This window comes from Carassius gibelio, chromosome B16 (genome assembly GCF_023724105.1).
Source record: "Carassius gibelio isolate Cgi1373 ecotype wild population from Czech Republic chromosome B16, carGib1.2-hapl.c, whole genome shotgun sequence".
In the NCBI taxonomy this organism is placed as follows: domain Eukaryota; kingdom Metazoa; phylum Chordata; class Actinopteri; order Cypriniformes; family Cyprinidae; genus Carassius; species Carassius gibelio.
In genome coordinates this window covers 4,660,332-4,678,378 of record NC_068411.1, presented here as the reverse complement: position 1 = coordinate 4,678,378, position 18,047 = coordinate 4,660,332, and the positions used below count along the sequence as shown (strand labels likewise).

The following is an 18,047-nucleotide window of genomic DNA, read 5'->3' as shown; positions in this document are numbered from 1 at the left end:
AACATCTTAAAATGGATACTTAATGGCATTAGAGGACAATTTACTAGTACCAAAATATAGTTTCATATATTTGAAACTACAGGTGCATCTCAATAAATTAGAATGTCGTGGAAAAGTTAATTTCAGTAATTCAACTAAAATTGTGAAACTCATGTATTAAATAAATTCAATGCACAAGAACTTTGAAATCTCTTGTTTCTCATTTTCCTCGACAATATCCCATAGATTCTCTCTGGGGTTCAGGTCTGGTGAGTTTGCTGGCCAGTCAGGCACACCAACACCATGGTCATTTAACCAACTTTTGGTGCTTTTGGCAGTCTGAGCAGGTGCCAAATCTTGCTGGAAAATTAAATCAGCATCTTCAAACAACTGGTCAGCAGAAGGAAGCATGAAGTGTTCCAAAATGTCTTGGTAAACGGTTGCAATGACTCTGGTTTTCAAAAAACACAATAGACCAACACCAGCAGATGACATTGCACCCCAAATCATCACAGACTGTGGAAACTTAACACTGGACTTCAAGCATCTTGGGCTATGAGCTTCTCCACCCTTCCTCCAGACTCTAGGACTTTGGTATCCAAATGAAATACAAAACTTGCACTCATCTGAAAAGAGGACTTTGGACCACTGGGCAACAGTCCAGTTCTTCTTCTCCTTAGCCCAGGAAAGACACCTCAGACATTATTTGTGGTTCAGGAGTGGCTTACGACAACTGTAGCCAAATTCCTTGACACGTCCGTATGTCTTTACCCCAGCATCGGTCCATTCCTTGTGAAGTTCATTCAAATTCTTGAATGGATTTTGCTTGACAATATTGATTAGGTTGCGGTTCTCTCGGTTGGTTGTCCATCTTTTTCTTTCCACTCAACTTTCTGTTAACATGCTTGGATACAGCACTCTGTGAACAGCCAGCTTCTTTGGCAATGAATGTTTGTGTCTTGCCCTCCATGTGAAGGCTGTCAATGATTGTCTTCTGGAAAACTGTCAGATCAGCAGTTTTCCACATGATCGTGTAGCCTAATGAACCAAACTGAGAGACCATTTTGAAGGCTCAGGAAACCTTTGCAGCTGTTTTGAGTTGATTAGCATTGATATCACATATTCTAATTTGTGAGATTTGGTGGGTTCTTGTTAAATGTGAGCCAAAATCATCACAATTAAAAGAACCAAAGACTTCAACAACTTCAGTCTGTGTGCATTGAATTTATTTAATACACAAGTTTCACAATTTGAGTTGAATTACTGAAATAAATGAACTTTTCCACAACTTTCTAATTTATCGAGATGCACCTGTAGTAGGTCATTTAGGTACTTTTCGCCTACTGTTTAATGAATAGTGTGAATTTTGGACATATTGTTAATTCACTGCATCTCCTGTATATGTGCTTTTCATGTCCCATATACAGTAGGGAAGTAGGCATATTTGGATGCAGCCACAGTATCAGGGAACAGATCACTTTCTGCAATCGTATTTGTAAATTGCCATACATTCTGGTGACACAAGCAGCAGCCACTGTTAGCGATGCAACAAACTTAAGCAGAACTCAACATAGAAGTCGCTGCTGCTTATGTCGCCAGAATGTCGCCACTCTCACCGAAAAGGAATGTAGTCAATTTGCAGTCAATGTGAACCCTTAACCGGTTATCATTCATCATTACTATGAAGTCAAGAACTAAAAAATATTCAAATTTTTAAAGTTATAATTTTGGTTTTACATGTTAAAAATAGCTAAACTAAAAACGTTTAAAGTACCCCGAGTTAAAACTCAGTGCTCTAGTCTGTAGTATGATTTACATTGACTATGTATAGATGTGGGATATATGACTCATTTCTTCCCACTAATAGCCGCACAGATCAGCACTGTAAGGAGTTGATGATTTTGTACGGAAGGGAAATATTATTATCTAGACAAATGGCCCTATCAAGTTGCCAAAATGAGGCAACATAATACAGAAACAATGCATGTAAAACCACAAAAAACTCCATTAAACATCTAATCTTGGTCCACACAAACCCACACCCACAAAAGAGTTTACCATCTCACTGGAGCATTTGTACATTTTAATATTTTTAAGTTGTATTATTGAGTGGCATTTTTATTGCCTCATTTGACAGTGTAATTGATTTAAAGAGAGAGATGGATCTCTCTACTGTTGCAGTTTTAAAGGGAAATGCATCCTCAGAATACACAGCTGATGCCAAAGGATCACATTCAAATCTATTAGTATGAATGTAATATTGATTCAACAAATGGAACAAACACAAATCTTAATATAAAATATAACATTTACAATGTAAAGGTAGATTACTGACATATGCAAACATATTTCTACAGATAAGGAACATAAACGAGACAGAATGATCTACATATATTGCTTTTTTCTAAGACCACATATATCTGAAAACTACAAAAATAGTCTGTACATGATTATCCACTGCTATGGCCTCGTACTCTCTATATAAAGTTTGTGTGTTTATAAGAAACTGCATGTCTCACTTTCCCACATCATGAAGAAAAGGAGACAAACGTAGACCCACAAGAATGAAATTCAGAATTTAAGAATTTAAAAAGAAATGTATTCATTCTAGAGTTGATTTGATAACATGCCTAAAATTAAATGAAATGAAAAACTACACTTCCATATGAATTTCTTTCTATATTAGTTTGAATGCCAATTCTGCGTCCTGCTTGCTACATCAACTCAAATTCAGAAATTGGACTGGAATTGGAAAAGCTCTCTGAATTCTGAATGTCACACCAACAGACAGCAGAGATAAGGTGGTGTGGTTATTCTTAGCCTGTGATCAGACGTCACGCCGGGCTGCGCAGGTGGCTTTCTGAGCAATAGGAGACGATGGACACACAGACTACATGCTGCAGTGGCAGACAGCTGAGTTTAAATATAAACCCCTCCTATATGTCCACTTGCCCTCAAAGAGAGTGAAAACATGCACTTTTTAATTTGTTTTTTTTCCTGCCACTATGCTATCAATTCTACAATTACAGCAAAAACATCAGGATGAGGTATTAACCTTTCCACAGAGACACAGACTAATAAAAAGCCAAAGAATTCTGCCAACGTATTCAACCGTCTCCTGCATCTGACTTCTTCTCTTTGACCTTCACTGAGGACTTCCTGGACACCTTTGTCTTCTCCTTCCCAGACTCCTTTGATGACTCTTTCTCTCTGGTTGGCTCCTTGTCCTTTGAGGGTTCCTTTGACTCTTTTGTAGACTCTCTTTTGGAGGATTCCTTGGACGATTCTTTTTTAGACTCTTTTGACGACACCTTAGACTCCTTCTCTTTAGCAGAGTCTTTCTCCTTCTTCTCTCTGGACGACTCTTTAGATGAATCTGTAAAAATAAAACAGACATTGTTTTGTAAAAATACAATATAACAAGATATTATGACATTGTTCCTAAAAATATATAGAATATAACAAGATATTATGATATAGCTACACTTTGTTGCAATACCAAGTGAGTTTTATCTAGACAGCAATTTTAGGCATTGTAGGAATGATCCTCATGAGAACAGGGCTCTCAAGTGTCACGCATTGAGCGTGACAGTCACTCATTTCGGTCTTTTGTCACGCACTCCCGCCACACATTGTATTTCTCAGGCAGAAAAACTATTTATAATATATAGTTAATAAAAGTTATCTGGTCGCGCCGCTCTCACTATGGAAACCGGCAGGAATCAAGCGCATCTCCCCGGATTTCTTAATCGAGTCTGCCACTTATCAGCCAATCAAAAAAGAAGAAATAGGCTACACAAAAGCCAATCAGAAAATAGCACTATTGTATCTGGGTAAGATTTAACGCAACAACCAATGAAAAAAAAAGCATCCTGGAATTGTTCACCATCTTCCTCGTTCACCCACAGAGGAAACCACTGAGCTCCGAGCATCACTTTGAGCACAAAGTAAGTAATGATCTCCTGTTACAACAAATTCACAACTTGTTTGACACAAACAATGACAACTTGACTGCTGTTAGAGAATGTTTCCCAGATAATTAGCGTCAGTTTTTCATGAGTGTCTGTTACTTAGCCAACAGGACTCACTGCACCAACTGCCAGGTAATGCTTTGAAGTCACATAGGGAGATAAACCTGTATGCTTTCTAAAAGTATGGTATCCCAATAACAATATATTCACCCCTCTGCCATTTTGGGGGGGTTGTCACTCTTGCCTGTCTTCAAAACTTGAGAGCCCTGTGAGAAGGTTGATCTAAAACATTATATATATCCTGAAATCTGTCCCACGAGATCCACTTTCCTGCAGAGTTTAGCTCTAACTCTAATCAAACACAACTGAGCATGCTAATAAATGTCTTCAGGATCATATGGAAATCACAGGTATATGAGTTTGATCAAGGTTGGAGGTAAACCAAGTGTTAGTGTTCCTGTAGCTCAATTGGTAGAGCATTGCGCGATCAAGCGCAAGGTTAGGGGCCCGATTCCCCGGGAACACATGATAGGTAAAAACTGATAGCCTGAATGCACTGTAAGTCGCTTTGGATAAAAGCGTCTGCTAAATGCATAAATTTATTTTCATTTTAATTTAATTTAATTAAAATTTAAACAGCGCATTGGCCCTCCAGAACAAGATTTGAGGAACCCTGATCTAAAAGGTAGCATTGTGCTACCGTCTGAGATACCTTAACTGGGCCAAAATTTAAAGCAGAATGACATGGATTATTCAAAGATAAGACAAATCATAGTGCACTGGAAAACATCTAGTAAAAATCCAGCTGATACTGAATATTTTTATGTAATACATATTTTTTATGTATATTACAATATCACATTATTCGCTTAACAAGGCTAAAGGCAAAAAGATTGCCAAATAGGACTGGCACTGATTGGAAATTATGTAATAGTAGTAGTAAAATAAGTACATGTTAGCATACTTTTTAAAAGAGTATTTATTTTGGAAATAATATACTTGATATTCTAAGGCCATACTGAATGTAATGTGTTTACAGACAGTTAATTGCAAGTTAATTAAAACTAGTTAAACTCAAAAGTGTTTTTTGACCCATTTAAGGAGGATTTTAGTACATGTTTATATGTTATCTCTTAATTCTGTTGCTGAAAATATAGTTAAAGTAGGTTACGTTGCTATATGGTTCAGTTAAGTCATTTTTTTGTTCAAAAGTCTTTGGAAACATATGTCAGTTCTGAGAGAGGATCACAAATGTACATTTACTCATTTAGCAGATCATTTTATCCAGACACACACCAGGAATACAACTGATGCAACAACATCACAATATTGGTGGGAAAGGCGCATGAGAGTCAGACAGCCCTTAGGGAGATTCATTGTATGTATGTGTGTGTGTGTGTTCGGGGGTAGGGAGCAGACCTTTTTGTTGTGTACCAGGTGCCATTGTCACTCAGTGTCAGTCACAGCAGGCAGTCAGCTCAGCACACACACACACAGATAACATGTCTACTAAAGGAGTGATATATGTGCGTCTCTAAACAGTCTTTAAACAGTCACAGCCGTTTGCATCCTCTGGGGGCTGGTCTCAATCCTCCACCTGTGTGCTAGACGCCTGTGAGCCGCAGTCACGCTGGGGCTGCTGGGTAGACAGACAGCTCCTGTAGGGCTGTATCCGCAGGGAGCAGCTTAATAAGGCGTTTCTTGAGGGGCTTCGTAGCAGCCGCAGGCTTAACGACACTGACAAGACTGCAGACGTCCCTTCACAGACAGACAATCTCACAACACTCTACATCTCTCAGATGAAGCTGTGATTGTGTGCATGTGGCTGTGTAGTGTGAATCTACAGTCAAAGACTCAACAGTACGTGTATGTGAGCTGCACCCCTACACATGACCGTTATCTGATGTTTAACCACAGACAGCCCACATCACCCGAGGAATCGCCAGCAGATATCTTTCCTGACACATTTTACTACACAGACTGAGTACAGCAGTGCCCAACTCTTGGGGTTTTTACACTTTTTTGCCAATGACCCCCAAATATGATACCCACCCTGCAGATGTATATGTCTGATGTATAATAAAAAATTTCAATTAAAACTTTCAACTATTTTGAGAAAAAAAGTGTGGAAAATAGTTGTTCCAGAAGACATTAGGGTGTATTCACACCAGGAAAGTCCACGAGTTCACAATGTAGAATTTTATTTTATTTTGTTAGTTGTGGTTCACTTTCACACTGCCCTTTTTTGCAAATAAACCAGAAATTGTGAACAAAACCACACGTGGACTAAGGTCATCCATTCATTGCTCATAATGGTAAGAATAATACATCATTAGGAACTGTAAAGGGTCTATTTTTATTTGTGTGCACTCACAATATCAATAAAACATTGAGCTTTTCTAAAATAAAGAAAACAAATAGGTCTTGAACAGGAGTGCTTAAAAAATTCAATGAAATTCAGCAACTATTTTCCTTACAGACATGATGAATATTTCTGTAGAAAGCTTAAATGACTACAAAAAATAATTCAAATCCAAAACAAGAACTCTTATCATAACTCTTATTATCCAAGGATGAGATGGCGAGTCAGTATCATCAATTTCATTTTTGTGACACTGACTCATAAAACACTAGTTAATAAATAATTTAAATATCTCCTCATTATTTTTCCCTAACATAGTCATGGTAATTTATGCGGCAAACTTTAGCCTATTTAGCACGCTCATGTCATGTTGCTGTGCGCCATGGTCACAAAAACTCATCATTTGCATGTGTTTTTAAGCATTTTGGTTTAAAAACTAGTGATTTAAGCCATTGAAATGCAAACAACAGCACTATAAGCTTGAGCTGTCTGTTTCAGAGCGTGATTTCTGCAATTGGGTCGGATCATATTCACATCTTAAATGAACCGTACCAGAGTGCGTTTGAAAGCGGAACGAGACCACCTCTTCAGCTGAGTCTTGGAAGGGTTGTTTGGTCCACACCCCATCGCGACTGCTGTATTCAGACCTCCCCAAAAGATCCACACCAAGAGGTGAAAAGAACTTGGCATGACAGGTGAATACACCCTTAAAAACTAGTCATTTGTACCAAAGCATAATGTTAAATTATTATATGGAACATATTTACTTTTTCATTAGGTTAACTGCAAATCTGGATTATTTTACATATTTCATGAATCTGTTAACTTCACATGGTAAATTTGACAGCTCTGAAACCATTTTTTTTATTTATTTATTTATTTTTTACATCCAACAGCAAGAGGAGTTTCTGTTAATATGGGAATGGCAATAGCAAAAAATAAATAAATAAATAAAATAAAATAAACCCTGCAGTGACTGCGCACTCCCATAAATCAGTGGAAATACAATAAATGAGTCTTTCAAACCTCACACTGTAAATATATATATATATATATATATATATATATATATTAGAGCAGTCAATTTCTTTAAAACATTTTTTTTACCTTATATCTGTGTGTACTGTGTACATTCATTATGTATATTTAGTGCTGTCAAATGATTATTCACGATTAATCTCATCCAGAATACATTTTTTTTTTACATAATATAGCTATATGTACTGTGTATACTTATGTATATAGAAATACACACAATACATGTTTAAAACTAAGAATGTGCACAGATGTACACAGTGCTCCATACACTGTCACTAGTACACTGATGTACTAATATGCACCCTTAAAGAAGGTACAAAAACGTTTATTTTGAACCGAAATTACCCGGAATATTTGTCCCAGGAACTTTTTTCCCCAGGAACTATTTCCCCCGCAGACCTGTTGCTTTCTGCGTTTCCACTGCAGTCTAAAGTACCAGGAAGATTAGGCAACTAGACTGGTGACATAGGTCTGTGCGCATTTCTCAAAACAAAGAACACAGATTTTGGTCTTGCATCCTGTGTAGTTCAGACTTTGCGCATTCGACTCTGTAGTGTGATATCTGCTACGACGCATATCCGGTAATTCTGCAAACAACAGCGTACTTGATAACATCAGTCAGCTCACTTTGGCTACTGCAATTTTCCTCACTCTATATGTACAATAAAACGAAATTAGGATATCAAATACCACTGCCTCCTTTCGTTGTCATTTGAACATGATAATAGCCGCAGAAATGTACTTAGTTCAGGGAAATGTCTTTATATACAGTCATTACAGTGAAACTGTCAGGGATCTGGCAAGCCCGGTCTCTACCAATCAACAATGCTTACAATCCCCTAATTATTAACCAGCCACTCCTGCCCCGCATCACAGAGCCAATCAACGACACTATAAAAACACTCACCCGTACCTCAGTTCCCTGTCGAGCCTCAAACAGGAACAGTCTCCTCGAAGTTGTCTTCTGTAGCTCCTGCAAGCCAGACATAACGTATACTCACCTTTGTGTTACGCTAACCTGTGTCCTTGTTCTGCTGTTCCCAGGACCGCGGATCACCGTGGAACGTCAAGTCTCCTCTGTAGTCTCCTCTGATTATCCCGAGCTGGTACTGTCTTTGGCTTCTAAGAAGGAAGAACATTAGTGAGCGATCAGTGACTGTGGCTTTGACATCCATGTTCCGAGCAGACTCATCTATGTGTTATCCCGATCCATGTGATTACCATACAGCCCGCACTTGAAGAACGGAGTTTCACCATGCACTCAAGAACTGAAAAATCACAGAGCACTTGTACCTTCTAAAATAAACACTGTTCTGAATTCACCAACCATCTGTGTTCCGAGTCCATCCTGACAGAAGGCTTGACCTAACAATAACAAGGATGAATTCAGCACAGCCGGAGGACAGCGCTTCCGCTAGTCCCATTCCCACGTTGGTGTATATGGCAAGCTCGATATCCCGATTAGTGCCCTTCCCCGGTAGGGAGGAAGATTGCAATGGGTTCCTGCTACAATGTTCATTTGCTCTCGAGCAGCTAGCACACCAATACACTACGGAAAGATCAAAGATCTCGTTTATCATACAGCAATTGTCTGGATCAGTACTGAGATGGGCCTAAGCACTGTAGTTCCAAGAATCCACAATCACCTCCTCCTTACAGAATTTCATCGGCCATTTCAAGGAAGTTTTTGGACATCCAGTGGGGGATTCCTGGGTCAACGATCAGCTTTTAGAAAAAGGACTGTCTCAGAGTATTCCCTTGAGTTTCGCACTTTGGCCGCAGCAAGTGGATGGAGTAAAAAAGCCCTACTAACTTGTATATTGACGAGGACTAAATCCCGCACTCCGACTCCAGCTCGCCATATATGATGACAATCTGGGATTGGAAAAATTCATGCAGCAAGCTCTTCAGGTTCACCTAAAGTCACAGTCCTGCTATCAAGAAGCTCACCCAGTGGATAATGTTCCTCGCCGAAACTTACCTGAGAAAACTCATGAGCCACCACCAGAGAAGATGCAAGTAGATTCCCAACGATTATCTCCAGAGGAATGAAAATGTTGTAGAGAGCAAAGATTGTGCCTGTACTGCGGGAAAGGAGACCATTTCATATGCACCTGTCCATCTCGTCCTCCACGGTTAGTGGTGAGTTTGGTCTTTCTCAATCCTCTGTTTCAACCCCACTACCCATCTCTGTGAATTTGAAGTTTAGAGGTCTCAATTTCGAGGCTACCTTCATTGTTGACTCCAGATCAGCTGGAAATTTCATTTCAGGGAAATTCGTTAAAACCCATCAGCTCCAAAGGACTAGAACTTCAACACCCTATTCCATCTACGCAGTCACAGGGGAAGTGATCAATAAGGGGCGCGTTACATCTCAGATTGCACCAATCACTCTCAGTGTTGAACCTGAACACCAAGAATTATTCACTCCGCTCATACTTACCAATAGCCATGCAGAACTGATACTAGGCCACCCATGGCTGATTCAGCACCAGCCCTTTACAGACTGGACCACAGGAAAAATACTTAAGTGGGGTTGTAACTGTCAAAACGCCCAAGTAAGTCATCCCATGCCCTATGGTGATAACCTGCCTGTTGCTTTGCCAGTCAATTCAACATCCATTGAAAGTCCCAAGTAAAACCAGTCTGTCAATGTTCCATCTTGTTATGCCTCCTTTGCAGATGTTTTCAACCCCTTAGCAGCCTCCAAGCTTCCGCCACACCGTCCATGGGATTGCGCTATCAATCTGGTTCCAGGAGAGACCATTCCTAAGGGGTGAATTTACTCCCTATCCATCCCTGAACAGAAGGCAATGAAAGAATACATGGAAGAAGCCCTAAGACAAGGGTACATCCGGCCATCCACGTCCCAGCAGCGGCTAGTTTCCTCTTTGTTCCAAAGAAGGATGGAGGGTTGAGACCATGCATCGACTACAGAGCCTTAAATAAAATAATGGTAAAGTTAGATATCCTCTTCCACTTATCCCATCTTCCCTCGAACAGCTCCGAGATGCCCGTATCTTCACCAAACTGGACTTACGGAGCGCATAAAACCTGGTCAGGATTAGAGAGGGAGATGAGTGGAAAACGGCTTTCATCACCGCTGCTGGACACTAAGAATACTTGGTGATGCCGCATGGTCTACTAAACACCCCATCCGTCTTCCAGAGCTTCATGGTTGAAGTAGGATGAAGTAGGATCAAGGTACTCCGTGAGTACCTGAACCATTTTGCTCTTGTTTATAAAGATAAAATCCTCATTTACTCACCAAATGAAAAGGACCACCAGTACCCCTTACCTCTCTCTTAAAGGGGGAAACCCAAAATTCTCAGATGGACCCGTGAAGCTGAAAAAGCCTTCCAAGCTCTGAAGAACACATTTACCACAGCACCCCTGCTTCAACATCAAGATCCCGAGAAAAAGTTCATAGTTGAGGTGGATGCCTCCACAACGGGTGTCGGCGCCATCCTGTCCCAATATTCAGAGAATACAGCTAAACCTATGCCCTGTGCCTTTTTCTCCAGGAAGCTGTCTCCTGCAGAGAGAAACTGCAATATAGGCAACCGAGAACTCCTGGCCGTAAAACTGGCGTTAGAAGCCAATCTTACCCACCAAGCTGTTTGTTAATCCTATTCAATGGGACTTAGATGAAATGCTTCGCGAGCAAGCTCAACAGGAGCCCATTCCACCCACCTGGGAAGGTTTTGTATCCGAGGATCATCGCAAGGCTCTGATCTCCCAGGTACATTCCTCAGTTGGAACAGGTCACCCCCGTGTTAATAAAACTCTTGCTTCTTTTTTTTTTTGTGACGTGACATTCAGCCAAGTATGGTGACCCAGAATTTGTGCTCTGCATTTAACCCATCCGAAGTGCATGTTGGACCCGTAAAATTGCTGGAACATTGTCGTGTCACCTTCTGTGTGAACGAAAACACATCCCAGGATTGATTCCGGGATTGTTCCCGGGTTGGGGACCTAGAAACATTGCCAGGTTCAGTCCCGGAACGAGCGCTGTGTGAACAAAAGCCAGAACTAATGCCGTAAAGGGTGTGTCGTAGTGATGATGCACGTTATCGTTCAACTCTTTTACCAGGTGTTTTGAAGGCAGATCAATGTTCACAACAAAAAAAATATGTGCAAACTGTAATGAAGCAGAGATCAGTTAGTTCCTCACTTTCCGCATTGACACTTAGATTGTTCACCAGTTTAAGAAAGAAGTTAACTTGCCTAGCATTTTCGACTCGTAAATTACATGTTACATCCTGATGTCACATGTCTTTACGGGACCTTTACAAGTTGTGAGTGAATGCACGCACATACTCCGGGTAATCACTGGAATTGTGAATGTGCAAACTCTAGCTATCCGGGAACAATTGCCGGGACACATTACCCATGTATTTTCCGGAATCGTAGTGTGAAAGGGGCTTAAGCATGTTTGAGTTTTGCATGAGGCTGTGCGAGGCCCTTTTTTATTTAGTTATTTACACCATAATTAGAATTGTAACCATTTAAGTTTATTTGTAAATGCTGATGTATTAGTAAAATGGCAAACTAATAAGAATGGAGAGATATCAAAACTCACTAGATAAAACAGTTTGTCGAGACAAATTTCTCGAGAAAGCCTAGCCCAAAAGTTTAAAGCAGTCCTAAAAGCCTGAAGTTTGAACATTTAGATAGATTAGATAAATGTTGATAACACGTTTCTAGCATGATCAACATGTGTTTAGCATGTTTAGCCTGTTACTAGCATATTGCTGGAATGATTAGCATATTACTATCATGTTGCTAGCATGATTAGGAAGTAACTAGCATGTTGTTAGCATAATTAGCAAGTGACTATCATGTCGCTAGCATGATTTACAAGTGACTATAATGTGGTTAGCATGATTAGCAAGATTGATCACTATGGAGTAAAGTGTCAGCTGTAGTCCTACCTCTGTGTTGCATGAAAGATGAACGTTGTAACAAGAAGTTTCTAAGTTCAAATAATAACTTCGACTTCTTTGCCGCTGACCTCTTAAAGCAGCATCCAATCCTTATCGTTCTATTCACTTCAATGTGCACTTCTCACTTGTTACCTGGCAATGCGATTCATTGACGCCAAGTGCAATGTTTATGTTGACGCCCAGACTTGAGTCAGAGAAAGCCCCAAAAGAAATACCAGTTACTAAGATAAAGTGACCAATTATAATGATTGCAGTATTGCTTTAATTCAGATGGATAAGGTTATTAGCATTAACTGTCCTCTGGCAATCAAAAACATGAAGATGTATTATAATTATGTGTATGTGTGTGTGTGTTTTAAGGTTATTTGTTCTTTTACAAAAGCCAGTAAAATATACAAACTACATGGCGGCTGGAACAGACTCACGGTATCTCCTACATTTAAAAATCTGAAATGAATCCTTTTTATTAGAAATAAACATATTATCAAGCAGAGTTGAATTCACAAGCCTGTTGCAATGACAACTTTGAGATGAGTTTCAAAGAAGAGAACAACCCAGGATTAAGTCAAATCATCAGCGGCTAACTCTAGAGATAACTCAGTAATCCACATCTGAAGAAAAGGGCCTGGTGTGCTTAAAATTAATGAAGGGAAATTAACAAAGTCTGTAAAGAACAGAAAGGAAATTACACAAACATTGTTTATCATTAACATCTGTATATATGTAATTTTTGGATGCTAACCATGAAATCCAGTGCAAAAGAGAAAGTCTTGCTGTCAGCCAAAGATTTTTCCTCGTGTTTATAAAAGCTCTTTTTCAGATGGTGGTCAATAAAATAAGAGCATCTATTTCTTCAGAGAAAAATACATTTATTTAAAAAAGGACTCGAGGTGACAAAAGAAATACAATATACAGAAATGTGTGATTAATTCCAAGATTTCCTTCAATCAAAACTCTCAGGAGAATTGAGCTGGAAATTGGAACAGGAAGGGAATAAGCATAAATATTAGAGTGCTAAGACATGAATAAATCTTTGAGCGAATTGTATGCTGTTAAAGGCAGGCAATTTGTCTATGCCGTCAACCAGTCATTGTAATCTAAATGTTTAGATGATCTCCTCTAAACATTTCACAGAACAACATATATGAATGTGGCTATGACGATACTGATGCAATTTTCTAAGACAAATATCCCACATTGTATTAATCAATCAGCATGACTGGTTATTGATCGCCTCCATGGTGCAGATTTCCACAGATCTCTAAGACTGATGTGTCTTTGTACACTTAAACAAGATTTGTAAGCCACAGAGGTAAAATGGGAGACCATAGTAAATCTTATTAAAGTGCTATGATTTGCTTGAACAGCAAAATATAATATAAAATCCATACCTAATGCATTAGGCCGGGCATACACAGTGCGAGTTTGGACACTTGGGAGTCCCTGAGCAATTGCACACGTAACAAGTCGGTTAACCTTACAAACGTGCCAAAGTAGTTGGTACACAGCACAAATGGACTGAACTGTGAGCTGATGGCAATCCTTTTGTGCTAAACAGAGATATGGAGCTTTTCAATGTTGCTGCTCTGGAGGCGCTGGGCAGGTGCTTGGCTCGTGATTCCTCTCACATGATGCAAAGCACAACCATACAAGCATTAATGATTTCCACACGATTTCTCCCGATGGAAAAAAACTGATTTACAAGCTCATCTAACAAGAAAAATTGCATCGATTATGCCTGGCCTTACAGTAGGAAGGTGCCAAACTTATTTGTGTGGTATTCATATTAGGGCTGCCCCCTAATAGCCAACTAATCTTTAGTCGACAAGAAGAGGCTTGGTTGACCAAAAATGTATTAGTTGCAAAAACAAAATGCATATGAAAAAAAATCCACAGGAAGTGGTGAGGTCATGCAGTCCATGACGGACAGATCGTTAACCTGTGGTCTATGTGGTATTACAGTACATTGGGCAGGACATTCATCATTATTCTCAAATATGCCTATCATTGACCTCAAATATGGCTTATCATCTGAAATATGTTAGTATAGCAGCAACTTTACATTGCTGCTCTCTAATATTCAATTAAAAAGTACTCCTCAAAATACTCCTCAATTTTGGTCATACAAATAAGACTAATGCATTTTTTGAATCTGTAAAGACTATGTTTATTTGTCTGCACACACAATAACATCAACACACTGCGTTTTTGGTAAAAATAATTAAAGCAAAAAGGACGTGCTTTCGTCCGTCTCAGTCTCTCTCAACTTGAGTGTGAAACTCTGAAACTCCATGCATACTTGCCTTACAGACATGAAAAATAGCTATATCTATAGTGTGTGAAATTTCCACTTTTAAATTAACCAACTGAAATTGAAAACAAATATTGTCAGATTATGTAATCTATACGAAACGTGCATACAGGTGCATCCACTACTGCATGAGATGACCAGCCAGTGTCGCCGATTTAATTTCTTAAGCCAAAAACAAATAAAGCAGTAGTTTACAGTGGTGTGCCATATCATACCCTCCACGATAATACCGGTATAAATTTTAACATGATTAAAAAAAAAGTGTAATATCGTGACATTAGTGATATTTCAAATCAATGATGTATGGAGGATATTTGTTCCCTAGTGCCCAACACCACCACCACATCAAAGTATCGCAAGAGTGGTTCTAGAGCATATTCGAGCGCAATCTCTTACCGTCAAATATAGGCTAGGCGCATATCTTTAGCAAAGCAGCGTGGAGAGCCACTTCGGAGCCTCTTCTGAAACGTGCCGCTGGTGTAAACACAACCATTGACTCGAGTGGCCGCGTTGGAGCTGTAACGGGCTGCAGTCGCATGCAATGTAGTAAATTAGGAGTAAATAATGATTAAAATGGTTTCTTAATATACATGTGATTAGTCGACTACTAGTCCATCAGAATGATCTTTAGCTGAGGGCAGCCGAAATAGAAAAACAACAAACAACAACAAAAAAACCTGCCTAATTCACAAGTGAATTAATTCGTTCTTAGCCTCTTGTTAATAATGAATCTGGAGTATCCCAAATAACTTACTGCATGACTGAGATTAGTCCTTCACAAAAAATACAGCCAGACCATATAAGGCCTTTGCGCACAACCCCTCATCAAACATATGATGCTCTCTTAAAATGTGCTCTTGCCTGAGATATACATAGAGAGATCCCCAAGCAATGAATGGCAAATGTACCACTCTCAAAACCAGTTCAAACTCAATAAACACCTTTAATACAGACCCAGAATACAAACCTTTTAATTAGCCAGCTGTACATGCATCTGCATTTTTATGCAGTGTTCTCACTATGCACAATTACAGCAGAGATAAACTCTCCTTCAGTATGCAGCCGCACGGCCTGTGTTTCCTCTCTTTTTTTTCACTGGATTGATGGATGGCAGCTGTCATTCCCTTAGGAGCAGCATTTGACATTTTATTTAAAGATGATGTCAACGTTAATTATTTATAGCTAATTTCACTATTTACAGTGAATTTGCCAACACTACTAACAACATTATGTTGCAATTAGCTTATCACATTTCTCACACTACATTAAAATCTAAAAGGTATCCCTCGTGTGAAACTACAGCACAGAACTGTAACAACTCTTATCAGCAGTGTAAGACATCTTCAGAAAGAAAGAGGCCGAAAGAGAGACAGCTCTTGGCCTCAGAGGGTGTGGTATGGGTGGGATTCCCGTGGTCAGTTGGGATATTTTCTCTCCACTTGTCCACGCCCTAGCACAAAACATCCTTCTTACACACACTGGTATGTCTACTGTCTGGAACTGCTTGCAAAGTCTGCACTCTGCCCACGTACAGCCGAACCACATCTGAGAGACGCAATTAGAGTGGTCGGCCTCGGTCTCTCCATAACGCGCACCACACACATACACACAATCCTTTCCCCTACAGCTGAGCACTTGCACAAATAAATAAGATCCAAAAAATCGGAGAGCTATAAAGATGCTTTATATATACAGCACACACACACACACACACACACACACACACACACACTGTGGATAGTACTTCTATAGGCTGGGTTGGTCTATCAGTTTTAATGTATTTTACTTGCATGATGAATAATTTGCAGCATTTGCAAAATGACTTGCAATTATGTGCAAAAAAAGTTGGAAACATTAAATAGAGGTAAATACCACCCTAACCCTATTAATATTATTTCTGCGTGACAGCATGTTTTTTTTTTTCTCAGGAATATCAAAAATTTTCAAATTCCATTTTTTTATTTAAAAGTAAACCTGTTTTGTGCAACCTTTTCTTTGTTCGTCAAAAAAAGGGTGTAGAAAGTCAAACTAATTCCATCTTAAAAGATGAACTGGATGATTAAAGTTTTATGCATTCATTTGATTACCATCATTGAAATTTTATGTGACCAATTAAAACGTGGAAACTCGGTTTAATAAAAATAAAAATCAATTTGGGAAAGAAAAAAAGGGTTTCATAGGGCCTTACATTAAGTATATCCCAAATTTGTCAGTTTATGACTGGCAGTTCAATGGAGGGAAGAAAATAGGAACGCCTCAAATCCAGAGAAATAATGGTATAGTACTAGACTCTGCTTTGCTATCTGCAAACAACATAAGCACTCCATCAACAACCAACCCACAAAAAAAAAAAAAACCACTTGTCTTTGCAAAAACTATTTTATATTCCACATGTGTTTTCTGCTGAGACTGAAGTCTGGGCACTATTTTAGCACAGCGCTCTGGTCTATCCTCTGGCTGTCTGATCCACAGGGTCTGCGGTGCATTATTTCGACCTATGCCGAGCATGCTGTCAAAAAACTACATGTGTCTTCTCTTTTCAGAGATACCAAAGATGCATGAAAAACCACATTAACCACTAAGGACGCGTTCTTGCACGTTCTTCATGCGCGCCTTGAACCAAACTATTTTAACTTAACATGGCGGTTTAAAAAATGTACGGCTTGTGGCACCACACACTGAAACTAATTAAAAACCTAAAAACAGTTAAAAACTTAATTAAAAATTACTTTCTGTACAAGTAGGTGATGATGTGCTACTGTGTGGTGGTGGTTCAATGATGACGCATCCACAGAATGATGTCACAATGAATTTTGTCCTGGATCCTATTAATTTTAGTGTTGACCCTACATTCCCCAGCTTATTTTAAACAGTAATTTGCAAGACCATAGGTTTTACGATTTAAAGAAGAAAAAAAAAGAAAAGAACAAAAATGAAAATTCTGTCAGCAGTTACAAACACTCAAATACAAACAAAACACAACCTAATATGCTACTTTCATACTTTACAGCAACAAAGTCAGATATACTCAACAAAACACACGCTCACACACACAAGCTGTCGACCACATTGTTGCGAGTCTTCTGTTTTCCACCGCACACACCTCATTCATTAGTTATTTGACCGAGTATGTTTTGAAATCACACCCTTCACAGTAGTGCTTCCAGACATCAGTGGAGAAAAACAAAACAAAACATACTTTCTCTAAGTTATTTTTATCATATGGTATCTGGTGCGTAACACAAAGGCATCCACACACCACAGTACATCAACAGAACAGACTATAGATGGTGCTGGAAAAGTTTAGACAAGTCACATGGAGTGTGTGGTTGAAAAAGCCATGTTTGCATCTGAATAAGACATCTGCAGTTTATCAAGAACACCAAAAACAGAGAAGAGTGAAATCACTGATTATGTACAGTCAAAAAAATTACATTCAT

General features: G+C 39.1%; 1 protein-coding gene across 2 annotated transcripts in view; it reads right to left on the bottom strand.

The window, feature by feature from the left end:
• Positions 1 to 2,041: 2,041 nt before the first annotated feature.
• Positions 2,042 to 18,047, bottom strand: part of LOC127974532 (protein PTHB1) — a 105,987-nt gene continuing 89,981 nt past the window's right edge. For both annotated transcript variants that reach the window (XM_052577876.1, XM_052577877.1), the window contains one exon: positions 2,042 to 3,355. In XM_052577876.1, coding sequence (XP_052433836.1) covers positions 3,087 to 3,355 — 269 coding nt within the window. In that variant the 3' untranslated portion in view covers positions 2,042 to 3,086. The remainder of the gene's footprint in view (positions 3,356 to 18,047) is intronic.